Genomic DNA, 27,614 nt, shown 5'->3' with positions numbered 1-27,614 from the left:
TCATTGCAGAGCAGTTTCTGCACATGATATTCGTGACTATCACTGCAGTTTGTTTCCCTCATTCTTCTCCCAAATTAATCTCTAACATGTCCTTTTTCACATTGCTCTCCAGTTCGACTGTTTTGTGACTTATAGCATTAAGGCTGTGGGTTCTATCATGTCATTTTCTACTTTTGAAATGTCATTTTCCATGAATTTCTAGAATACTCACTATTTCCACTGTAAAAACAAAAAAGTACATTTCTGCTAAGTCCGACAAGTGTTTATCCATCAAACAGAAAATATTTACAGAATTAAAAGAGAAAAGCACACTCTATTACTGGGAAATGTATTTTTGGTATCTGAACATGATCGGAGATTGACCGTTAACAACAGAAATGTTCCTCTTTGACATGAAAACAAGTATGCGCAGACTTTTTTCTTGTCCATTTGAAACATCATTTTTTATTATTTTATTTATGTTATTCTTTATGAAACAAGAATATTCACATATGTTTTGTCCACTACTGCTGCTGAAAAAGAAAGCAAATGAGTAAAAAAAAAAATGCTGTTTCCAGCTCATATGCTGCTTAACATATTCCTGTGACCCATTCCTACAGTGACATAGACTTTGTGCAGACTTCTTTGCTCTTATCAATTTAAGGAAACATCCTACTGAATAATCCCTTTGGTCTGAGGATTTTTACAGTTAGGGTAGGACCTAACTAGCTGTAGTCACGTTATTCAACCAATTAATAAGGAGTGAAACTGTCTACTCTGCACTTCATATCCTATGGGCAGCTATCTCCCAAATTCCGGACCCTTAAGTGAACACTTTCCAGCTCTATATATTCTTTACCAAGAACATCATCGGGGCTAGGTCTTTACTGTGCAGGCTGTTTATTATCATGTAAACTGTAGTAACTCATATGTAGGAATAAATATAGTGCTCTTTCTCATTTTGGAGCCATTCTATCTGAATGACTCATTTTTTTTTACCATTTTTCTAATCTCCTTTGTTCTTCTGTGCATTTAATCACAGTTAAAAACCACACTGATGTGCTCAGGTGAAGAAGGCAGGGCTGCCTGAAGTGAAGCCACTGGCTGCAGGAAAATATAAAGCAGAGTAACTGGAAGCTGGCATTCCCCCACAGCTTGCACAGCCAGCAAGCCTCAAGTGTGAAGGTAAATTTGAGGGATGCTTGAGGAAGAATCAGTTGTCACAGCCCATGCCAAGAATATATAATCTGTCCTGCACATGCTTTATGTTCTGGAGCACTGCATCAAATCCTGTGTTGCGGAGAAATGAAACCATTCCCAGAGGTTTCAAAGGCTAATACAGCAGCAGCCTTGCCACAGCCCACAGCTCAGTACCCCTTCAGGTGACTGGTACATTCTGCATCTTAATAGCAGGATTTGGAGCCAATTCCCAGGTTACTCCTTTCTGTCCTAAATCCACTATTGTGAGCTGCAGCTTATTAATGTGAGGCAGCACTGTCATTCTCTACCGAGAGCCTTCTCACCTTTTCATTTCCTCCACAGGCTGTTCCATTTTTAGTCTGCTGCTTTTGCAAAGCAAAAAGTATAATCTGTAAGACCAGCAATTCAACTGTGCTCTTATTCTCCTAATTGCTTAAACTTTTGTATGAAAAAAAGATCGTAACAATAAGAAATTCCACATTTTACAGAAAAGGTCAGAATGTACTTACATAATTTGAGGCAAGATCAGGATGCAGATAATCAATTCCTGCAATAAGATAATGACCAAAGGTTAGAAGTTTCAAAAAAGACTTTACAATGATCAGAGAATAGGGTAAGGTTCCATTAAAAACACAGGAAATAGCAGTAGTGAATAATGCAATTAACTGAAGTGAGATCCCAGTTTTTACATGTGGACTTTTAAATGGGGGTACCATTTCTGCTTCAGACCCTGATTTGGGTTTTCTATCATTTATGTCAAAATTCAGGTGTGAGCTGAAGAAGTGAGGTCAGCTACAAAATGTACTGACCCAGTTTGTAAACTAGATAATAGTTGTTTAGTAAGGCTAATTCTAATCACATTTTATCCATATACAAGTACTGTCATCTCAAAGGATACCAAAACTGTCAACTTCAGTAAGCAATGGATCAGTACAGGCTATAAAAAGAGTATTTTAACCACTGAAAACTGTAAATTAAGTACACGGAAAATTGCCTAAATTGGACTGGAAAGATCACTACGACAAATATGTTTTATTCTGTGTATGATAGGCAGGGGGAGGTGGGGGCCTAATGCTGAATTAGAGCATTTTAGCAAGTATCTGGGCACGGGCTACAGTCTGAGATCCCGGCCCTTTAGATACAGCATCACAATACTTGCTTTGAAAACTAGGTCCTGAGCATTCGGCTACTTGGTTCTTTAAGGTCGATACAAACTAGAAATTAGAAACAAGTCCAGTCAAACATTCACTAAAGCTCACTGACTGATTTTATGCCAATTGAGACTAACCAAAACTATGAAATATTATGCCAGAAGGAATTCTCAATTCACCTGGGACTCTGCTCAAACGAGCACCTGGGGTGCAGCTGAATGAAGACAAACAGTTGTCTCTATCCACAGGATCAGACAGGACACTCAGAAACCAGGGAAACACTGGGATTTTACAGAATGTGATTTTAAATGGCTCTGTGCCTGTGTACTGTTCTCAAGCCCATAGCAGAGCAGTGGTGCAGAATATCCTCATGTTAATGCACAAACTATCTCCAGATATGGGAAGTGTACGGTCCTCACAGAGAGAATTACAAAAAAGCAGTAGATAATAATAACAATAATAATAGTAGATAATAATAATATGTTAAAAGAATAACAAAAGCAGTAGATCTCGGATGGGATAAGCTGGCACAAGCAGTTAAAACAGGCAGACAAAACAGCCAGCAATCTCCTGTTCCCTTCTGGCCATAACCTTTCCCTGTGTCTCCAACCACCAACCTGGTATGTGCTCAATTTTACCTGCACATTACCTTACTGATGAGACTACTATTACCTTCCCTTAGGTAGGATCCTTAACACTAGATGTGTGTGAAGAAATCCCTGCAATATCAGCAGGGAGCCCTGCTGATGCCAATGGGAGGTGGACAACACAGGTCTCAGTGAAGGGCTGTGGTATTCGGCTGCTCTCTTCTAGAATTACTGGAAGTGAACACAAGCCATATCTGACAGGCCCACAGCTTCCAGTAGATTTATTTGGGCTGATTCTACATTAGTTTATTGCCATCCCCATAAAAGCCCATGTCTAGGCGTTCTGAATGTGAGGTCTGGCTCTGTGGGACACTGACACTGTGATATGTGATGGCATCAATATAGAGATGCGTGAGTCCACTTTCTTACTTCCACAAAGACTTTTAGAATTAAGCAGATGAGAAACAAAAATGAAGATGGAGAGATCTCAGTTGACCTTAGAAAGCACATATGGATTCAGACATCTTATTTATTTTAGTATTATTCAGTCATGACAACATTTCAAAATTTTACCCTCCCAAAATGGTGAGAGAACTGCACAGAATTTCTGCACCTCAGCACTGTTAGGAATCCAGAGTACTTTGATATTTGGAAGCTATGAAGCTGTGCCTCCAACTGTACCTGATCCTCATCTTCCTTGAACTTTGCCTCAAGTTAGTAATATATTTAATAGGCAGGTCTTTAAGGACTTTCAGCATGAAAGTGTTTAATTATTTTGCCTGTCAAGCATGACTTTGAGAATAATGCAACCCTGAAAATGTTTTCATGAGCACTTTTTGCAAGGCAATTAAGTCTCCTAGTCAGTGCCCTCAGAAGTCAAGGAGAGATTCTCCTTTGGCTAATGGTCATTCCAGTTAAATCCTGAAAGATCTCTGTGTGGTAACTACTTTTGGTTCTTGGAGATCCATGTTTCAGTATCCCTAGTGCAACACTTCATAACATCCTTTCCCCAAGGGTCTCAAAGTCTTTACAGAGGTTTGTAATTAGTCTCAGCATGGTAAGCAATCCATTAATCCATTATTAAATTAAAATCTTTTTTGTTTGTTTGTTTGGATTACATGGAGAATGTTACTTGAGGTATTAAATTAACATGCAGTCTTCACTTACCATCATCCATAATTCCTATGGTAACTCCTTTCCCTGTGTATCCCAGCTCCCATGCTTCGGCTACGTTAAGGTCAAGCCCAGGGGTCCCATCTGCTTGACCAGTGTTAATCTAATATATAAGAAGAAGAGTTCTGTCATTAACCAAAGCTCATCTAAGGAAAAAAAAGCCAGATTTGATAGATTCATAAAATACAGGAAATGCATGAAAAAGAAAAAGAATAAGGAACACTATTCATAGCCTAAAAGAATAATCTTAGTGGACAAGATGACATTGCATTTACAAAATATTTCATCATAAATATGTAAATATTAAGATTGACCAACAGATTAAACATTTTAATAGAAAGATGCCACTGACTACTTTTAGGGAAATATTCATTTTTTTAAGAGAAAAAGCTTTTCCTTATAAACATTAAAAAATGAAAAAAAATCAGCCAAAAATAAATTTCTTTTGCCATTAGCTTAAGTCCAAAATATATTTGACAAGAAAAAAATCAGTTGAACAATATTAACACTTCTGTAAGAAAGAAAACTCTCAACTTTTCCTAGTCAGTACATTAGAACTTTTTGTTCTAATGTTCTAATGTTCTTTAGTCTTACCTGGCAACAGTCTCAAGACATGATGCACATGCAGTTTTAAGGATCATATCAGCACACCAAGAATGCTGACAGGATACCAATACAGTCTCCTTTAAAGTCTCCAAAAGCTCTTTCGACTAAAATGAATTCGACTAAAATGAAATTTATCTCTAGGTATGTACTGGGTCTTCCCAGCATAAAAAGGTAGAGATATTAAGAAAAAAGAAAAAAGAAAAAAGAAAAAAGAAAAGAAACAAACTGGAAATATTTCCTTAGATACACTCTGAGGTTCTTGTGGGGTGTTCAGAAAGAACACTTGCTAGACACTGCAAGAGCACAGAATAACTTGCATGCTAATTATTTACATATTATAACTATAAGTTTCTTTCAAAAACGTACCAGGTACCATTGCTTTGTAAATAAAGGGTCATTCATGTTGATGTCAATGTCATTGATGTCTCTATATCCTCGCTTTCTTCTGCTGAAGCCTTCCTGTTGTACAACTTTCTTTACCTGCAAGAGTTAAGTTTTACATTTTTAGCTCAACGGTTTTAACTGCCAAGATTTGTTATTCTTGCTTTCACTGGAGATAAGGCTTATGAAATGACATTGCATCTGTCCATCTCTGTTTGTGGCATTCACTAGCAAATTCTAAATTATTCCACTTAGATTTGCAGAGAAGAAGAGAGCTCAATAACCCAGAGGCATTTACCTGGAGGATAGATACATCTTGGACAAGTTTTTGACATCTGAGAAGCTGTATAAGAAAGGGATTCCTCCCCAAACCTCCCTAATGCATACTGTGTTACCACATTCTTAGGCCTTGCAAAAGTGCTGTCATGTTTGGCACACCCTCCTTAGCCTAATGCTTGAACTAAAGCAGCAAGAGAGTCTCAGCACCTCTTTAAAAAACAAAACAAAACAATTCTTCATCAAAGAGGAAAGCTTAAAGTCATGAATTGAGTATACATTGTGTTAGAGAAAGAAAGCAGAAAAGAAAATAGCATTTATTTAAGCATTTTCTTGAAAAAGATCCATGTAAGTAAATCTCATGACTTGAGAAGCACTCTTTTTTGTGCATGCAGTTGGCATTTCTGATTAAGAAGATGCATACGGAGTTACAGTTCTGTGTCACAGTCATTCACGTCATGGCAGTCTCCCTACAATATGAGCAGAAAAAGAATTCATACAAAGGCTTCTATCACTTGAATCTCCTAGAGTTGTCCTTCTGTCTCCATAAATTTAAGTGGGAGTCTCAAAAGACAGTGTTTAGTGACGTGCCTAAGGCTGAGATGAAACTGCGAAGCAACCAACAGGGGATAAAAGCTATTTTCCCCCACAGCTTCCCTGCTTCTTTATAATCCTGCAACCCTGATAGCAATTAATAGCGAGCAGGTCGGGGCAGCATGTACCTGACACGCTCTGAAAGAGGCTACTGGAAACTGCTGCTCTGCACTGAAAGGGCCATATCTATTTCTAAAAGTCTGCCTGTATGAACTGTAGCTCCTTACTGACGGTAGAAAATGAGTAAAATAGTTAAATAGTAAGTACTTTCATTTATATCTGTGTTTCTGTTATTTGTGCAGGTTCATTAAAAGCACAGTGGATTGAAAAGAAAGAAAAAAATCATACAAGAGAAGTTGAAAAGAGGAAAGCAGAAAGTAGAAACCATCCTCTGTGTCCCTAACAGTGCCAGATATCTGTAGAGGGTAAAGAAAGGTATAAGCAGATGGTTTGATACCTCTAGAATAAAGTTCAGTGATGCCACTGAGACAACAGAGCAATCACCTGTCATTGTGTCCTCCTCAGTTACTACCCCTGCCTCAGTGCTTGCGAAACACAAGCTGTCATCACATAAAATAATCATGAGCCGAAGCCAACCCTCACTCAGGGGGGTGCCAGGGCAAGAAAATTCATGGGCTCGTGCTCCCATACGAGGCTGCTGTCTCTGCACAACCCGCTGCATGAGGGCTCTGAGCTACGAATTTGCACAATAGGTTTTCTGCTAATTAAAAAGCAATGCTGTGGAGCACATGCTTTTCTTTAAGACAGCCTAGGGGAAGTGGAGGGAGCAGAAATAGCCCAGGCTCAGCTTCAATCATTAAAATCTCCTCATTTGTCTGACTTAAGTGTATCTTATTATAAAAATGTGTCATTTAACATTTTATATTATAATTCCCTGAAATGAGAAAACATACCTGCAAAAAAGGTTTAGGCTCCCCTGATGTAAAACCCCTCTGCAGGCTGCTGTCTGTGTACCGCACACGGAGATGTCAGTGTAGGGACATCTGTCATGTAACCAGTATGTAGAGAGTAACAGGCCTATTCGAGACGTCTGCCTCACCACAGAAACCAGCGCTTCTTCCCCTGCTCACTAACATATAGCCATGTAATTACAGAGAGCAAAAATTCGTCATTTCAGCCTTGAAATGGGCTGAAATATTTGGGTGAAGCCTTGTATCTCAACACTTAAACTACACATTGCCTTCCTCTGTTGGCTTGTACAAGATTCTTCTGCACACAAGGTAAGAACTTTCCTTTCTCCTAATGAAAACATGTCCAGAAAACAACAATCTCAAGATCAGAATGCTTCTGGATATTCCAGAAGAAAGTCCCAAATCAGCAAATTTTTCCTTGTCAAACGATAAAGCAATTCCAGCGATTTCAGAGAAGAGAATCCTAGAGAATCCTTCTCCCCAACAGTTTTTCTACATCAGAAAAATGTTATTTTTACAAGCTAGAAACTTGTGCTTTCATACCCTTCTCTAGATTAAGCAATGGAGTGTACCATATTCTGCTTCTGACTTCCGAATTTCATTAAAGAAGGGAAAAATTCCCCTGTGTCATTTGTAACAAAAATGTATTATCACTATCTTAGGTAGTAAGTTTTATAAACACAAGCTCTTTCTCATCCAGCCACAAGAGAACTTGGGATCTTATCTTTGCAAGAAAAACAGTAGAAAACCACCGAAACACATTCTGATCTTGTAACGGTCACGATCCTGCGCACTTCTGACAAGTGCAGAACCAGCCCCCTGATCAAATGCAGGTTGTTTGCCAGTCTCCGGCAGATTTGAGTCTGTGATGTATGACACATTACAAACTAGTGAAGGATCCAAGATTTTCTTACTAAAACAGCGTGTTTTCTATTGTCTCCAACCTATGCTTATTTGTCAGCAATGACAGCCTTTTGTTCATTTCCTTCTTAATTCATTTATTCCTTCTTCATTTGGACATTGGATTGAATAGTGAGCAAAATCATCTATTTCAGTAGCATGTGACTAAATCACGTGCAAGTTACTAGCTGCATTCCGCTCAGAAAGAAGGTTGCCTGTCAAAGAAGATAGCCTGAAGATGATGAGATACTTCAAGGGAAAGAGGTTCAATTATTGATTTTTAATATACTTGCACTTATGCATGGTGCATAAAGTCTCCCATATGATAATAAACCAGCAGGATCCTGATGCAATACAAATTAACAAAATAATCAATTGACTGCAATACTGCTCTGGGAGGGCCAGAAATCAGAGCACTATAACTGAGCTCTATGCTCCTGTGAATGCCAAGATAATCAGCTCCACATTTTGAAGGAAGAAGGTTAATTGTACTGTTGAACTCCTGCAGTTAAGTGACTCTGTTACATTGAGCATAAATGACAGATTTACTAAATTATACCAGCAGGTGCACAAAAATTGAAGAGCATACACAAACTCCCTCCCCACAGGAATAGAAAACTTCAGATAAAATGCAGATAATTCAGGCTAAATACTAGTGGAAGAAGACAGTTTCAGTAAGGACATATAATAGACATGGCTCTTAAAAAACAAAATCATAGCAGCAAGGTGATTAGCCAAAGGAAGTGGTGGATCTTCTGCCTCTTAAACTGCCACTGCTGGTCCTCTCCTGAAAGAGAAGGTGAAAACTGATTGTCTACATTTTTTGAGAAGTCAGGGCTTAGACCCTACAAATTGGGCTAAGGAGCCATCTCTCATGAAGGGTTTGAAAGAGCATGTCCAAACACCTGAAATTATGGTTCAACAACCCAACTTCAGGTTGTCGTGACTCATTCCTACTGTCGTTATCACAATTTTCTGAAAGCAAAGAAATATGGTGACAACAAAAGAAAAGTATAAAACAAACAAACAAACAAAAAAGTATAAAACACTATTTGGTGTACCTTTTCTGCCAGCATTTGTTCCAATGGGCAGCCAGGCTCCCCACCTCCACACTTAGTGCACAGAGCCCAGCTCTGCTGGTCATGGGTATGTGTGGGCCTCTCACGCTGGAAAAGATGCTACCCTGCTCCCAGCACAAAAAGCACACAAATAATCATGGATTTTCCCTTGTTAAACTCCCTTAGGAGGGATTGCTACTGACTGCCTTGCCCAGCAAAACCCAGGGCACCTGGGTTCACCAATTTCTGTGGTACCACTGCTAAAATGGCATCCTGGCCTGCATCAGGAGGAGTGTTGCCAGCAGGTCGAGGGAGGGGATCCTCCCCCTTTACTCAGCTCTGGTGAAGCCACACCTGGAGTATTGGGTGCAGTTCTGGACTCCCCAGTACAAGAAGGACATTGAGCTTCTAGAGAGGGTCTAGCATAGAGCCACCAAGATGATTAAGGCACTGGAACATTTTTCATGTGAGGAAAGATTAAGTGAGCTGGGCCTGTTTAGTTTGGAGAAGAGAAGGCTGAGAGGAGATTTGATTAACATGTTCAAGTACCTGAGGAGTGATTGTAGGGAGGATGGGGCCAGGCTCTTCTCTGTGGTGGTTGGTGACAGGACGAGGAGTAACGGGTGTAAAATGAAACACAGGAAGTTCCACCTCCATATGAGGAAGAACCTCTTTACTGTGAGGGTGACAGAGCCCTGGAACAGGCTGCCCAGAAAGGTTGTGGAGTCTCCTTCTCTGGAGATCTTCAAAATCTGCCTGGATTTTGGCAATCTGCCTGGTCCTGTGCCACGTGCTCTAGGTGTCCCTGCTTGTGCAGGGGGGTTGGACTACATGATCTCTAGAGGTTCCTTCCAACCTTAACTATTCTGTGATTCTGTGTAAAAATCCTAACACCAGAGGTATGGCCATGTAGGGAACTATTGCTCAAGTTTAGCATCAATCAGACAATAATAAATTAAAGTGGGTAGCCTGAACTCAGAGGTTTCACTCAGCAATGAACCTTTCCTGATGGAAACACAATTTAAAGAACTCGTGTTGCAACCAAGTTCATATTGTGAAAAAAATGAGGAGAGGAGAGAGGAGAAGAGAGGAGAGGAGAAAAGGAAATGACTTGCTTTTGCCTTACTTTGTGACCTTTCATTGTCCTGATATTAGTTCAGCGCTTGGTAAATAAGAAACTTTCAAAAATAAAGGGAAAAGAAATCAATATTTTTTTGTCCATTAGCAGGCCTCTCACAGCTCAGTGACATTCAGGAATTGGTGAGTAAAGACACAAGGAATCAATGTGTAGGAGAAGGCTGCAGATCATATTCAACCTGCTCAGCTAGGCAATCAATAGTGCTCCTCCAGCTTCTACTTTGAAGCAGAAGTAACCAAGCCAAGTGAATTGGTTATTTGGCAATGTAAAACAAATGCAGAGGATAGAGTTTCTGCAATGGAAAAGGCCATTTTGGTAAACCAGAATTTTTTACAGTGTCCTACTGCTTTCGACAAAGTCTTTTTGCTCCCAGACAAACTTTATTGAGGCCACCATCAATTTTTCAGATGACAGGGGGGTCCCAGAGTAGGTCTAGGTTGTATCTCTACCTCCTCCCTGATGTGAAGGAGTTTTAGTTTAAATGAGAATCAGGCCCAGTTCATCCTTCAGATCAGAAGCCACTTGCCCTAGAAAATGGCATTTTGTATATAGCTATTCAATAAAAAGCAGAGTAGTGCTCACATTATGCAACATCTTTAATTTAATAATTGCCTATCTATTGTAATTTGTTCATTTATGACTTTGGGCCACTTCCTATTATCCTGGACATTTTTCCAGCACATGATAGTTCACTGGCCCTAGAAGGTAAGAGAGACCACATGGTTCACCTTTACATAACATATTTATTAAAGTTGACATAAAGATTCCATTAGAACGGTTTCCACATGTGCGATTAATCTGCCGTTTGATAGGTCCCACGAGAACACAAATGCTCACAGGCTAGAGATTTCTCTAACTCTGTTGATTTTAAGTTAATTTATTTCAGGAAACAAGCTCCAATTAAGTGAGAACTGTGAGAAAATATCAATTTGGAGAAAAACCTGTCCATTTGTTTTTTATGGGGAAACTCCACTGCCAAGTAAAATTATTCTCTTCTTGTGAATAGGTGGGCCCTTCAGCCACCTTGAGGCAGAAGGGGCTTCCTGTATAGGTGTGAATATTTGTGGGGATGTCCAAGGCCATTCCCAATCATTTAACATCATTTGTAATGGCTTTAGCATTAGCTCCATTATTGATCTTTTTTCTCTAAACACATCAGTTTGCTTTATAGACATTCAATTGAGGTGCATGGCATAGGCAGAGCCAAAAGAGCCTTGTAAAGGATCTATATAGGTATCTATCATTATTTAGGGAAATTGTAAGCAGAGGATCCAATCTTAAAGGGAGTCTGCAGGAAATGCAGAAAACAGACCCCCTTCTCACAAAATCACAGAATGGTTAAGGTTGGAAGGAACCTCTAGAGATCATCTAGTCCAACCCCCCTGCACAAGTAGGGATACCTAGAGCATGTGGCACAGGGCCAGGCACCATCCTCCCTACAATCATCCCTCAGGTACTTGAACATGTTAATTCACCTCACTGTCCACTCGCTCAGTCCGCACTTCCTTAGCTTCTCTATGAGGATGTTATGGGAGACCGTGTCAAAAGCCTTGCTGAAATCAAGGTAGACGACATCCATGGCTCTCCCATCGTCCATCCAGCCAGTCACCTCATAATAGAAGGCTATCAGGTTCGTCAAACATGACTTTCCTTTAGTGAATCCATGTTGACTGCTCCTGATCACCTTTTTTTCCTTCACATACCTAGAGATGGTCTCTAGGATGAGCTGCTCTATCACCTTTCCAGGGATGGAGGTGAGGCTGATCAGCCTGTAGTTTCCTGGGTCCTCCCTCTTGCCTTTTTGGAAGATTGGAGTGGCGTTGGCTTTCTTCCAGTCCCCAGACCCCTCCCCCACCCTCCATGACCTCTTGAAGATGATGGAGAGTGGCTGAGCAATAACCCCTGCCAATTCCCTCAGAACTCTTGGGTGCATCCCATCTGGGTCCATAGATTTATGGGTATCCAGTTTGCCTAAATAATCCCTAACCCAATCCTCCTCGACCAGCAGAAAGTCCTCCCCTCTCCTGATCATCTCACTTCTCTCCGGGCTCTGTCATTCATGGGGACTAGCCTTAGCAGTAAAGATAGAAGCAAAGAAGGTATTTAGTAACTCTGTCTTCTCTGCATCCTCCGCCACCAAGACACCCTCCCCATTCAGCAGCTGACTAACATTTTCCCTAATCTTCCTCTTGCTGATGATGTATTTATAGAAGCCCTTCCTGTTGCCCCTGACATCTCTCGCTAACTCTAATTCCAAACAGGCCTTGGCCTTCCTCATTGCATCCCTGTATTCTCTGACAATGTTCCTGTATTCTTCCCATGTGCCCTGGCCCTTCTTCCACATTATGTACATGTTCTTTTTCACATTAAGTTTACCCAATAGCTCCTTGTCCATCCACGCAAGTCTCCTGCCCGCCTTGCTTGACTTCTTTCTTATAGGAGTGCACTGATCCTGAGCTTGGAGGAAGTGGTGTTTGTATATTAGCCAACTCTCTTGGACCTCCTTTCCTTCTAGGACCGTTGCCCAGGGGATTCCTCCAAGGAGCTCCCTAAAGAGATCAAAGTCAGCTTTCTCAAAGTCCAGGGTTGCAATCCTACTTTTTGTCCAGCTTCCTCCTCGCAGGATGGTGAATTCCAACAACTTGTGGTCACTGTGGCCAAGACTGCCCCGAACCTTCACATTTCCCACTAGACCATATCTGCTTGTTAGTACCAGGTCTAGCACTGCCCCTCCCCTTGTTGGTTCTTCAAACACCTGCATCAAGAAGTTATCTGCAATATTCTCCAGGAACCTCCTGGAGTGTCTGCTCCTAGCTGTGTGATTATCCCAGCAGACATCAGCGTGATTGAAGTCCCCCATAAGGACCAGGGCCTGGGATTGTGAGGCTTCTTGAAGTTGCCTGTAGAAGGCCTCATCCACCTCCTCTCCCTGGTCAGAAGGCCTGTAGTAAACCCCCACGACAGTGTCGCCCCTGTTGGCCTGCCCTTTAATCCTCATTCACAGGTTTTCAACCCACGCTTCGCCCTCCCCTATACTGAGCTCCATACCTTCCAGTTGCTCTCCCACGTGAAGAGCAACCCCGCCACCTCGCCCTCCTCACCTGTCCTTCCTGAAAAGCCTAAAGCCATCCATGGCCACATTCCAGTCATGAGAGCTGTCCCACCATGTCTCAGTAATTGCGATGAGACCATGGCCCTGCAAACGCACACGCATCTCCAATTCCCCTTGTTTATTTCCCATGCTGTGTGCGTTTACACAAAGGCATTTGAGTTGGGCACCCAATGTGCCTCTCTTTCTAGCTGGGGGCACCTGGAACTTGACCATGTGAGCCTTCAGCAGTTCTCTTATTTTCCCATCTAGCCTCTTCAGACTTAGGGTGCCCTACACAGGCTATGGAGTTAGGCGGCTGTGAGTGGCATGACAGGCCATTGCCTACCCCATAACCTGCTTCTCTGATGAAGCCCTCCTCCCCCCTTGAATCTAGTTTAAAGTCCTCTCGATGAGCCCTGCTAGATCATGTCCCAGGACTCTCTTCCCCCTTTGAGAAAGATGGATCCCATTAGATTCCATCATGTCTGCTGCTATGTAAGGCTTCCTGTTACTGAAAAAACCAAAGCTGTGGCGATGACACCAGCCACAGAGCCACGTGTTAATGGAGCATATCGTCCTATTTCTTTCTATATTGCCGCCAGCACTGGGAAGAATGGAAGAGAATATGATCTGTGCACCTGAGTGTCTAATTGTCTGCCCCAATTCCCTAAAGTACCTTTTGATCGCCCTCAGGCTACGCGTTGCCGCTTCTTCTACTCCCACATGTAGGATCAGCAATGGATAATAGTCAGTGGGTCTAACCAGGCTGGGAAGTTCTGGGTGATATCTTTAACCCGGGCTCCGGGAAGGCAGCAGACCTCTCTTAGAGGGGGGTCACACCTACATATCTGACCCTCCATACCCTTAATTGAGGAATCGTACACAACTATAACCTGCCTTTTCTCCCTCATACCTGTGGTAACAATACGTGGGGTTTGTCTTTCTGATTGTATTACTATTTTTGGAGGAGAGAGATTCTCGCCTACCCTATCTACCGATTGTCCTTCCTCCTCCAGGGCCTCGTATCTATTGGCTAGGGGTAGCGGATTCTCCTTAGAGTGATTTCTAGATCTGCACTTCCAAGCTGGCTCCTGACCTCTGCTGTAACTCCTAATGTTTCCACTTCACTCTCTGCAGACTCATTCCCACTCAAATTTCATCTCAAGCTCATCATTCACCTTCAAACATCTTCTTGGGAAAGTACAACATACAATCTTTCTCATAGACTTACTTTTATGGATTAAATCTTTCCCATTTCAGCAATAATTATGATTTCTTGTCTTATTGGCACATTCATTAAAGAACAGCACATTGTTCTGTCCTTTACATGATCTACTTTTTTTCCTTTGTCTACATGTTTTCTAAGTGGATTCCAATTAAAGAAAAAAAATGTGTTTTTGTATAGTTGCTCCAAAAGCCCTGAAATAATATTCAGTGGCGGTGATGATGGAGCAGTTCCAGGTTTATCTTCACTGCAATGCAGCTAGAGTTCTCTTCTGTTCTGTGACCAAATGACACAGTTTCAATTTGGGAGACACTTCTCTAAGAAGCAACCATTTTGGGTAGGCAGCCATCACACATGGCCACTTTCTCTCTTTCTCAGTTCCCCGCCACACCATGAAAGCAGGTTGTTTGCACTGTTTTGCTGTCAGCACTTCCCCAGCCAGGTGACAATGACATCTGCAGAAGGCCCATTTCAGTTTAATAAAAACAATTCCTATTTCTACAGAGCTGTCTACCTAGAGTGATACAGCAACAACTGCCAAAAAGTCCAGGCTTCTTCCAAAATTTCAAAACTGCAGTACTTAAACTTCAAGGTTCACATGAGCAGTAGTGATATATGAGGGAGCCTTTCTTGTCTTTTTTAACGCCTTCAGACCTCCCTGCTGCTCTCTCGGGTGGAGATGGGATATGGAATTAGAAAACAGCAATTGTTCTAAAGTGCTGCCTGGTGGGAATTAGATGGGCTGTACTATGTCTTCTAGCAGGAAATTACATAACTAGAAGCCAGAGACAAAACAGAAGCCAATCTCACAACAGAGGGCAACCACAATTATGCTGCTGCTCTCATTCACGTAGAGTGATGGTTGTTTACAGCACAGCATAGCTCCCGCTTTACTCCATTACCATAAAAACATATGGGACAGGGAAGACGCAACCAACAAACGCCTCTGCTCCTGTGAATGCATTTCCCAGCCCAGGAGGAAGTGACCAGTGATTTGCATCATCTGGTTGTACATGGTGAAGGTTGCAGCTGCGTTTGGCCAACTCCCAGAGCCAGCGGGTTATGGATCCCCATCACAAGGCACATCAATAAAACCATCAGAGCTGCAGGAGCTTTTCTTTTAACACTCTTTTTTTTTTTCAAGCTACCTCCCTTGCAATTTTCCCTGTCGAGTTTGCAGAATGCCCCTCTGTGTGCTGCTCAAAACCTTGGTGAAGAGCAGCACCAAGCTGGGCAAAACTTGGTCAGGGGACTCTTCTCAGCACACCCACAACCTGGCTGCTGTAAAATAACAGAAAACAACCTTTCTGCCTGAGAACTACCTAGCATGGTGCTCAAATGGTGCCCTGAACCTGTTCCTCTTTCCCCTCAGGCAAAACCTCCAGCTATTTTCTTGACAAGGAAGTCACAACAGAAGGAATGTGAGGCCTAGCATTGCTGGAGTCACCAAGGCAGGATGCTGGGATGCAGAGCAGGTGCCAGCCAGGCAGAGCTGGCCAAGGGGAAGGGCTCTGCAAGTGGCACAAACGCTAACGCAGCCAAGTTATTCCGGCCAAAGCTTTACCAGCTCCTTCCACAGATAAGGCACTAGAAGACATCGCAGTGCAGTCAGCCTATTCTGCACAGCTTTTCTCAACAAATCCCTTAGCAAGGGGATTTTTTTTTCCTAATTTCCCATGTTCTTCAGCAGTTTGTCCAGACAGCTGCTGGCCAGGCCTCCCTCCAAAGCACATAATTATTTTTTTTAATCATTTTTAATTGAGGTTACATGTGTCCCACTATGGATTTTGGTGCTGAGTGGAATGCTCAAGTTTCTGTATTCATCAATAAGGGGGTTTCTCTACAGTTTGGCTGAAGAGCAGGACAAAGGGAGGGGAGACTGAGTGGAGCCATGAGCGAGTGGGACAAAAAGAGCCATCTGCAAGGAGATGGGGGCCTTTACAAAGGAGGGAAATAGGGCAATTCCCCCACATTCTTCAGCAAGGGGGACAAAGGAGTTGGTGAGCTCAGGTGAGAACAGATGGCGGGAGGCCGGAGTTCGGTGTAGGCGGCTGGGAAGGCTGTAACTTCTGAGTACCTTGGCCAATGGGGAAAAGGAGAGGGCGTCCCTCGGTCGGGAAATTAGGATAAAAGGGGGGCTGCGTCCCCCAGCAATTGGAGAGACCCCACAGGGATATGCCCGGTGGACTCTCCCTTTATTCAAATAAAGTTTTAGGACTCCTCTGTGTCCTTTTTGGACATTCAGTTCTTGACAGCAGGATTTTCCGCACAGTGCCAGGATTTTCCCTTGCCCTCACTGGGTGATGGTGATGGCTGGTTTAAGCAAGGGATAAAATGATTATCCTGATACAAATTCTTTGAACTGTTGCTGATTTTTTTTTGGCCAGAAATGAGCTAGCATCTTTTCAGTTCAGTTATTAGCATAAAATAATTAGACTTCGAAGTATATTTTCTTCCCAGTGCACATACATAATTTGTATCAACATTAACAGTAGCTTCTTTATTCATATGGATTGAAAGGAGGCCATACCCCAAGGGACTGCGATAAACCAAACCCTAAATATGTTTTCACTTATCACTGAAGATTTCCACACACCCCTATAAACTGCTGTTCTCAATCTCTTGCTCTTCTTAGCTTACTTCCACCAAGACAAATATTTAGCACATCAAGGAAGAAATTTATTTACACAGGCTTCATACACAGCAAGCAATCAAAATCGATGCATGCAAATTCTACAGAAATCACTCTTTATGTCCAAACTTTGAGACTCAATTCATGCTATAAATTCCTTTAATGAAAAAGCTTCCTTTTGATGATGAAGCCACTCCCCTTCTTTGTTACAAAAAGTGATGAGTCTCCAGCTAATATTGAAAGTGCCTGCTGCCTGGCTAAAACTAACACTGCCTGCACATTTATGGGCAGTTCTTCTTAGTTCCTTAGTTCTTATTTGGAACTCCTTAGTTCCAAAGAGCCAACATTAATCCATGTGGTGGCAGGCACTAAAGCAGCATTTGAGCCTTCGCAGAGCCTTCCTTCACACTGAAGGAAGACCTGGGGAAATCAGCTACTACAGCATAAGAATCACATTTAAGATTGGTTTGAACAGGTATTTAAATATTAAATACAGTCATATCTATCTTGGGCCACACCAGTCTAAATAAATCAAAACCATCCAGTGTTAAATGGCAGAATCATAGACATAGCCAGCTACTGACAATACCATGACACCAGAGATGAAGTCTTTTGTTCTGGAGCCTTTTCTTTAAGAGCCAGGTTAGCTGTATCCATGAATGAGCATCACAGCAAGAAAATGATGAAGACTGAATCCCAGTGCCAGAGAAACAGCAGAATTACATCTGGAATGAAACTGCCCTCTTTTACCAAAGTCTTGGCTCGAAATGAACTCTGTTTTATGAGATAGCTGGTAGCAACAGTTTTCTGCAAAATAGCAAACAATGAACTAAGAATAGAGGAAAACCTGGAAAAGGTTCCTGAAAATAACCATAAATTTTAATCTACCTTTATTGGGTCAGGCCCACCCCATTCCTCACCCCCTTCCACCAGGGGCAAACCCAATTTAAGTTTTTCCTTCTTGTTTCTCCTCATCTCTGGACTGTAGAGCAGGGAACTGCTCTAGTTTAGAAACAATCATTTCCTTGTGTGGTATTTTTTAAATGCAGTCATAGTCCTGATCCCAACAGTAGCTATTCCTGCATTGAGAAAGGTTGGAATGGTACCAGAGGAACAGACAGTGAGCACAGAGGATCCAGGAATATCTAAAATCAGGAGCTTAGAAAAACATAAGGTGAAAACACATTCAGTGGAACAACAGTGCACATTTGTTATTAGCTTCTTGACTACGATTCAGATCTACAGAAGTGCAAAGACTCAGATTCCATTTCCACTTGCTCAAGGGTATATACAGACTCATTCCATTCCCTTCAGTGAAATTACTTAAGATTTTTCACTGCTGAAAATTAGAGCAACCTCTATCTGTTGTGTTTAACACTATCGTGTGAGGAGGGAAATTGTTAAAAGTCTCCCTCCAGTTGAACTGAAATTCAGTCTTGCTGGGCTGAACAAGTTATTACTCTTTGCGTCAGCTCTTGCAAAGCTTTGTGGATCACTACGCTGGGGCTCAGGGGGCGGATGTGCCTGTATCCAATCCCACTGAAATACTGAAAAAAAAACAGTGTGATCCCCGTTTCACAGGGATCCTGTGCTCCTCTTTTTCAAGCCAGGTCCCCTTTCCTTTACAGGTGCCTAGAGGTCAAGGGAAAATTCTCTGCAACCTAACTTGAAATGCAAGTTATTTTTTATAGAGGAAGAAAGGCACAACTTGTAAATTCCTCACACCTTTTACATGTAGCTGAGGTCATGATTTAAGCAGGGATGAAGAAAGTAACTGGAACAAAGCTGCACTGTCTTGAGAATGGAAGCAAGAACTCAGGGAAAGCAGATCTGAGCTTGCCTTTCTCTACAGATCTGTTTTCTGAGCCCTTTACATTTAGGACATGGATTTTGGGATAACACATTGACTGCAGACTGCAGTACTGGTGGACACACAAATGGCTACAAATAAGTTACTTTGTTTTTCCACAGATTCTTCACGAAAATTCACTGAATCCAGAAGAAGCACTGCATTATTTCAGTGAAAAAATTATCTAAGCTTCTTGTGGAAAATACATCTGAAAATAAAAGTTCCCTTTCCTTTTGTCAACCCTCATAACAACAACAAAAAAAGTCAGAACTGAGTTTAAGTTCTGTCATATTCCCCTTCTCAAGTCCTCTCTCAGTTTAAATCAGGACTTGGTAAAAGACGCTTGAATCAGAAGGAAAACATTCAATGTGTCTACTAGCTCATCTAGCTGGGTTGGATAGATGGTTGCTATTTTTATCAGGCAAATGTAATAAATAAAAGAGATTTTAAATTACTTCATAAAGTGGATGAAAACTATTTAGCATTTCATTTCACATCTCTATCTAAATGGTAATACGCTCATTGAAGACAGAACATCAGCCTGTAGGCAGTGCTGTAATTTGGGATCAGTGCTACAAAGCTGTCTTGTCCTGATTTTACACTGATACCCCTGGCACCTGGGGCAGAAAAAATGAAAGAAGCTAAACACCAGCCTGTTATTTATAGGCTCCCAAAAGACTTTGATTTCCACAGGTAAATAAAACAGTGAAAACTGTGTAACGCCTATACAACCTTACCTTGCCTTCTGGGAAATGCTTCACTCCTATATTATACATGCAGGAATCAAGGCATGGTTAGTCAAATTAGTTAAGCATAGTTTAATCCAAAAAAAAAAAAAAGGCACCATTGGGCAGCAAAGAACGAAACAGTAAATCAAATATGGAAAACGTTACTTAAGATAAAGCCTCCTGAGCACAAAGACTTCTTACTCAGAGTTCCATCAATGCTACAGAAGGAAATGTGCTTTCTGCATCTGCTGCTGCTACCAGCACGTGGGGCAAGCAGGTGTAGTCCTGGAAAAACTGGAAGGAGCCATGGGGAAGCAGCGATGGCATCAGAGGCAAGACAGCCAGCACTGCAGCATGCCCAGGGACAGATGCCTCCAAACAATTCTGTTATTATTTTACGCTTAGGTACATCCAGCCCAGTAATTTCCCTTGTGCTTCTAGATCATGCATGTGGAAACAGTAAATGACAACAGTAATTACAGTTTAAGGTTACTGTCCTTTGTCTAAGGCTTTTTGGCTAAGCTCATTTTTTAAGTTTTCCCCTACGGTTCTTATTTCAGTTTGCTTATTGCCCAGGTTTGGCCAAGACTACTGAACAGCACATGTGGCTACGGCCCAGCCTCTTTTTTAGCCAGGGCAGTAACTGGACATCTGAAATCTTTTGTTCTACTTTATGGACCTGTTGGAAACTTTAAAGTCCCTCTCTATGCCTTTCCTTCGTTTGTGAAATGGGCCTAATCCATACTTGAAACATGCTTTGATATCTTTTCTTAAAGAGCATTTAAGTATGTACTGTCAAATACTACACTGGCACACTTACTGGCACACGTACTTCAGATGGACAAACAGATCATTTCAGTGGGAGATCTTCAAGTGTTTAGTCCCCATATCAGCGCTGTGTTTGAGATGCTTGTGCAAGATAAATTACTACTTGACTTGGAAACAACGAATAATTCAGTCTGAGGCAGAAAGTCAAAAAATCTGCAAATAATTTCTACTTGCTTACAAAATATGATGAAAAGATCCTTGAGCTTTATGAGACATGAATATGACTAAATCTGAAACTAAGGAATTTAAAGAATGATAAGGACAATTCTTTTCCCCTTTTTAGAACAGTCCACACAGAAATTCTCTTTTATAGCAAATAAGGGAATTATTCTAAGAAAAGTTCATGTTCCAAAAGAAATAAAATGGATTTCAATGAATGTGGGGTTTCTGAAGGCCAGTGGTCATGCTGTGAGCAAGCCAGATAAGGGCAGAAGGGCGCCAGACCTAGATGAAAGGGCAGAAGGGCGCCAGGCCTAGCTGAAAGGGTGGAAGGACTGCTGACTAAGAGATAAGGAGATCTTGCGGAGAGTCAGATAAGGAGGCAAAGAGTTGAGACAAACAAGTAGAGGGGGACGGTCGTTAAATGTGAGGACACGTGGGCACTGTTAGTCAGCCTCTGTTAGTTAGCCTATCACACTGTATAGTTAGACGCATGGACGCGGGGTCTTGACCAATCATTGTAAAGAAGCGCTCGCATGTACGGGGAAATCTTGCATAGAATTTCGTTGACGCAAATAAGAGCTAACCTATCCTGAGCTCAAGCCTTGCAATATGCATGAACCTAATTAAGTTGTGTATAAGAGTGCACACTGAATGTTCAATAAACGAGTCTTGTCGATGACCATATGGTGTCGCAGTCTCCCTTTCTCCTACAAATGGTGACCCCGACGTGATGCAACGAAGGGCAATCCTCTCTCGGACAGAAAAGAAATCGGGAGAAGGACGCACCACGGTGGAGAAAGTAGGAGTTGGGTCCTCTGCAGCCAGGACGGTGCAAATCCGCCGAGCAAACGCTGGAAGGACGGCACCCCCGAAGATCATATAGATGGTTTCGGGCCATACGCGCCACCGGAGCCTGGAGAGCTGCAACAGCGCGCTGACGTCAGGAATGGATAGGCAAGTGGCGTATGAATTATTTACCCGTACCTTACAACAATGTAACGTACAGGGAATTGACTTAAAGAAAGAATTACCGGGATTGTTAGCATGGAGGTACGCGAAGAGTTGCTTTATTGTCCCACATACAGTGCATGAATTATCGGAGTGGCGAAAACTGGGTGATAAGCTATGGGATGCAATGTTAGATGATGATAAGACCATGGTGAAGCAGGGATTGTGGAAGTCCTACGGAAATTTGGTGAATAGGCTTGTGCAATCCCTGGAGCAAGCTACTGATGAACAGGCCCTCTGCAAGCTTTTGATCTGGTGCAGAGAGAATGGGTTCAAAGCCGAGCCCCACCTAGTATTCAAATCCGATGTGAAAGCAAAAAGCAAAGTGGCCGCCGGAGTCACGGCAGCCTTTGCAAGCACTTCAGGACCGGGACCACCACGCCACCGACAACCGCTGGTGTTTGGAGATCCATCGCCAAAACCCCCCGACCTGCACCTGCAGCACCTGCACCATCTGCGCCCCCACTTCCGGACCCCCTGTCGAGCCTGAGGAACAGCCCGGCTGGGTCCAGGACTTGTTGAATCGCCTTGACAAATTAGAGAAGGGGGCCGGGGAAGAGAAGGCGAATGAGATCAAGGAGACTGACGTTGCTGAGGGCTTGACAACAGCCAGGGGGGAGGTGCAGGGGAATTTGATCTGTCTTTTAAAGTGGGGGTTGAAGAATTGTAATGCTTTAAGTGAGGACAGAAACCGTTATTAGGGCTATTATTTCTGTTTGCTATGTTCGTCTTTATTATGTGTTGTGTCCTTTGTATAATGATGCTGACACGAGGTATGGTTGAAAGGAGGAAATTTGTATGATCTGTAGAGTCATAATGGGATCTTGAGAAAGAAGATGTTTGCCTGCCCGGGAACTGCAAACATCCACTAAACTAGTTTGAAGGTCAAACACCCAAGAGGAAGATGAGAAAGGCAGGACCCTCAGACTGACGGCTGGGACCACTTACTGATATGCGCATTTGCGCACCCAGGAGGGAAGGTTATGTGACTGAAGGCGGAGTTTGTCCGCCCCCCAGTCTGCCTGCTGGCACGTACTGGCCCTACGTGGCAGGATGCACCGGGCTTAAACAGACAGTGCAGAGAGAGGGGGGGGGTGAGACTCCTAATACTGAGATCCACGTTGTCTCCGCGGGGACGCCCGCCGAGTTAGGAGCCTGTCAGCAACCCTCTAATCTGCCAACTCGAGAAGATGTTCAGTCTCAGTATCCTGCCGACAAGTATTACCTCAAGAGTAGTTATTCATACATTGCTTATTAAAGGTGCTTTCACCTGAATAGAGGCTCGCAGTAGCCACATTGTTTTGGGTGATTATTGCCAAATCCCAAGCCCATTCGCACCTAATTGGCGACAAGGATGGGCTTTGGCAATTGAGACAGTGGAACTCACTAGTGAAGTGCACAGCTACGTGAGGTCGTGCCACTAGATAGAAACTATGTTTTTGCTGTTTGTATGTGTAGTCTTTAGATCTTTATTGTATAATATATATCAGCAGAGAGGACTGATTAAGTCCTATTATTAGCACACGGTCATGGTTGCGAGGAACTAGAGGGAATGTGCTGTATGAACCTTTCTGATCATTCAAATTCCATACATAAGCAATTGGAACAATTGCATGAATTGACTACACATTTACAGCATGATACAGGATTCGGCCTTGACAACTGGATAAAAGGTCTCGGTTTGGGCCCATGGCTAACATCAATTGTGCAACACTTAATTACCATAGGGATTGTGTTTATTGCAATTTTGCTTCTTGTACCATGTATCTTTAAATGCTTGCAAAACATGCTTACGCGAATAGTTAATCAAGAGTGGAATACAAGCTTAGTAGCCCAAAAAGAAAACGGGGGAAGTGTAGAGAGCATTGTTCAAACCTGGTTAATGGAAAAAGGACATAGCCAGGCAGAGCTGATACGGAGGGCTTAAGTAAGACAAAGGACAGAGTTTCCTTGAGATAAAGAAGTTGATGCAGCTGCACAAAACAAAGGCAAACAGGAACCGGTTTGATACTGGAAGAATGAAGAACCAAAAGCTGAAATACTGGCTACAAAACAAAACAAAACAAAAACAAAAACAAAAAAAAAGGGGGAGAATTGGGAATTTTTTAAATTTTTTGATTTATAGATATTGGAACCAGATGGGTGCCAGCGAAATGGGTGAGACCTTGGCTGGAAGCAAACTCGCCTAGATCAGATGTAGCAGGCAAGCAACCAGTACCCTAGCTGTGGAAAGTGTGAGCCTGCAGAAGGAAAACATGGGAGGAAGAAGTGTTACTGTTGTTATTAGCTGTATGTTGTAGCTTTTAGGAGGTAGTATTGCTTTTAACGCTATTATAGGGGTTAATGCTGCTTTTAGCGCTAATGGATATGTTATGCTTTTTAGGCAGATTGTTAATTATAACCAAATCAAGAGTTATTGGCTTTGTGGAACAGCAGATCAACTCGATGCACCGGTGTTAGGTATTAAGTGTTGGGATGGTGTTGTTGATCCTATGTTGCATTCTACTAGTTGTGCCTTGCTTATTGAAATGTGTATCAAATATGATTGAGAATGCTGTAAAGAAGGTTTGGCTGGCTACAATCACTGAGCAAAACGGGTTTGATGATTCCACTAATCTTGTGCATTTTGGTGGTCGTTCCCTGCCTGATTAAGTGTCTGAGACAGACAGTAGACAAGGCGATCAAAGACATATTTTGGGTGAACCATCAAGAATTCTGGCTTGCTCAAAAACAAGAAAGGGGAATTGTGGGGTTTCTGAAGGCCAGTGGTCATGCTGTGAGCAAGCCAGATAAGGGCAGAAGGGCGCCAGACCTAGATGAAAGGGCAGAAGGGCGCCAGGCCTAGCTGAAAGGGTGGAAGGACTGCTGACTAAGAGATAAGGAGATCTTGCGGAGAGTCAGATAAGGAGGCAAAGAGTTGAGACAAACAAGTAGAGGGGGACGGTCGTTAAATGTGAGGACACGTGGGCACTGTTAGTCAGCCTCTGTTAGTTAGCCTATCACACTGTATAGTTAGACGCATGGACGCGGGGTCTTGACCAATCATTGTAAAGAAGCGCTCGCATGTACGGGGAAATCTTGCATAGAATTTCGTTGACGCAAATAAGAGCTAACCTATCCTGAGCTCAAGCCTTGCAATATGCATGAACCTAATTAAGTTGTGTATAAGAGTGCACACTGAATGTTCAATAAACGAGTCTTGTCGATGACCATATGGTGTCGCAGTCTCCCTTTCTCCTACAAATGAATGTCTTCCCAGGAGATTACTGTGTTTCAAAGAAGAAAATAAAAAAGAAACCAGTGTTCAATTATGTCAGCATTCCCTGTTCTAAGGGTAACAGAATTTTTGTCCAAACTCTGTCAGAGTGCTTGGTGCCTTGTAGCATAAGATTCACTACATGTGAGAGGCAAACACTTAACAGAAGAATTCAGTTTGTTCTTAGCTGAAAAATACAGCAGTAGTAATGGGATATATAATGCTTATAAGAGGAACCTCACATTTTTTAAGCTACTCTGCAGACACTGCCTGGAAAAACACTCATAGCTTCTCCAAACAGCAGAGGGGCTGGAAGAGCCGATGCTAGCTGGAGCCCACGACTCCTTGTTTCACAGGTACAAAATTCCTGCAGGCTGAACGGCAATGGCTCTGATCAAGCCCCGTGCAGGATGGAGGCGCTGCCGCGAGGCAGCAGCTCAGGCATGGAAAACTGGCTGAGAGCCACGGAAATCAGTGGAGCAACACAGGAGACAGGCTGGGGATCACGACAGTGAAGCCACGGTAGGTAGGAAGGAGAGCAGTCAATTCCTCAGGTTCCGTGAGGAAACACAGGGCATCTCCTGTGCATGACTGATTCTATTTCTCATGTCCTTCCTGAGGGCACAGCTAGTGCATCTGAACTTCCTCCAAAGTAAGGAAGCAGGAGAGAGTGGGCAGAGGTGGTGAGGAAAAAGAGAAGCAGCTATGAATATTCAGACTGCAGTGTTACATAAGCTGGAGCTAAGCAGCAATCAGATTAGTGATTCTGCTGTAAGACCAGTGGTAATTTAAATAACATAAAAAGAATATATATTAAATAAAATAATATAAAGGAAATAATTCTGGCAATTCTGATTCTTCTGCAAAGATTTCAAGCTTGCATAGTTCATGGACACACTATAGTGGAAGCTTCTGTAGGAAGGAACAATAGTTGAAATCAGTGGAGATAAAATGAACGGAGACAAACTATTTACATCAATGAAGTATTAAATCTGTACACAATTCTTTTTAATATTGGGTAAGTACCACTACAACACACAAAGCTTGTAACATACAGACTTGTGGTCATTCACTAATCACTGCATTTAGGCAGATGAAGTTGCAGTACTGGCCAGAGTCCATTCAGTACAGTATGGAGCTGCTCAACACAACATGGAGATACTGGGTATCTATTAGTCTTTTCACAATGCTTTATTCCATGCAGCACTGTTCTGCCTCTCAGTATGGAAGTTCACAAGGTAAGAAGCATTATTCAACTTCAACAACCCAAGACACACATATTAGCATTTTAATTACTATGGGCTATTCTACAAGCATCCATTTTGCTGAGAAGCCATGTTCTAATGCAGCATCAAATGATTACTGCAATAAACCATTCAGAAACACTTCAAATCTCAACCTTTAATTAATTTCCATTGTATTCCCCAAAACTGCAATCAACTCTCTCTCTCCTTTATAAAACCTTTTTTGCATTCATGGAACACATCATGCACACAAGCACTGATTCCACATTACAACTCCTTGTTGGCCTCCTTGCTGGGCGGCCAGTGATGATTTTATTTATATATATATATATATATATATATATATATATATACACACACACACATAGGATACTGCTTACATATTTGGTAGATGTGGATTACAGAATGAGCTGCAGCTCATAAATGAATAGGCTGAAATGCTGTTCACAAAAAAAAAAAAAAACAGTCATCAAACTTTAAACAGAAGCAAAGCACGTCAAATGGTAAGAATGCAGGCACTGCATAATACATTTATTATGTGGCATAGTAACATATACCACTATAGCAATTCTATTCAGCCTGTATCTCTTAGTATAGAGTATATGTGAGTTTGTGAGTGTGTATATATATACACCCCCGCCCACACACACACACACAGAATCAGAACCCTGTGATATAAGCCCTGGTACAATATAGTCAAATGTCCTAGAAAATTATACCAAGGCAAAAATGTTCCAGAGTTATGTTGATCTTGATTAAATTGCGCATCCCTGATTGCACTGCTTTTTATTTATTGCTGATGACATATAAAGCAAATGCTGTTTTTCTAAAGTCAAGGCAAAAGAGAAATAAACTGTTATAAATCTCTTTTGCTTCATTCCAAATATTCTACGTTACAGTCTAAAAAGTATGGGCATCATACACTACCAGGGATAGTATTTTTAGTACTTCCATAGTCTTCCCAAAACATACGTCATCTAGTATATTCCCAGTCTTTTAAAAAGGTTTTCTCTCAGATGCCTCCAATATGCCAAATTTTCTGTGAGGCTCAGACACTTGCCAAAGCAAAACAGACTCTCTCCCACATCTTGTTGTGGTCCTGAGGGCCTGGATTTTGTCATTGCTCTAATGCTAGTAACTTGGAAGGAGAGGGCACACACTCCAAATCCCCTGTGGTTTTGCCACCCCAAAGCACAAGTGCTCTTCCAAGTCAAGCCCAGCTGTCCTGAACTGAGCTTTGGCCAAAGGAAGGAGCGCAGCAACTGTGCAGGGCTGGGACAGCCATGACCCCAAGGCAGCAGCCTTCACCTTGCTGCCACCCATCGCTGCTGCTTTCAACATGACCAAGAAGGGGACAACTTGCACCAACGAACAGGGCACAGAGGTTATTTTCCTTGCCCTGCCCCACCCAGTACCACCTCAGCTATATGCAAACCAGACAGAATGTGTCTGGAGGGGCCTCAAGGGGACAGCTGTACCACCCCAGGGCCCGAGGCAGGATGAGGCAGCCGTATGTCAGGCAAGACAACTGTCTGACCAGGAATTTCAAGCAGGCATCAAGGAAACCACACAGCCCCAGGTGCCTCCAGATGTACAGCACATTGGTACTTTTGCTG

The 27,614-nt window shown here is 42.3% G+C and overlaps 1 protein-coding gene across 1 annotated transcript in view; it reads right to left on the bottom strand.

Annotated features, from left to right (window-relative positions):
* Positions 1-27,614, bottom strand: part of PCSK2 (proprotein convertase subtilisin/kexin type 2) — a 91,364-nt gene that overhangs the window by 46,270 nt on the left and 17,480 nt on the right. Inside the window, exons 3-5 of the mRNA XM_010211387.2 lie at positions 5,063-5,176; positions 4,085-4,193; positions 1,689-1,726 (exon numbers count right to left, since the gene is read on the bottom strand). Of these exons, the coding sequence (XP_010209689.2) occupies positions 1,689-1,726; positions 4,085-4,193; positions 5,063-5,176 (261 nt within the window). The remainder of the gene's footprint in view (positions 1-1,688; positions 1,727-4,084; positions 4,194-5,062; positions 5,177-27,614) is intronic.

This window comes from Tinamus guttatus, unplaced genomic scaffold (assembly GCF_059628265.1).
Source record: "Tinamus guttatus ecotype Peru unplaced genomic scaffold, ASM5962826v1 Tinamus_guttatus_pri_ptg000090l, whole genome shotgun sequence".
NCBI lineage: Eukaryota > Metazoa > Chordata > Aves > Tinamiformes > Tinamidae > Tinamus > Tinamus guttatus.
Note: the sequence above shows the minus strand (reverse complement) of the source record. Positions and strands in the feature narration are given on the sequence as shown.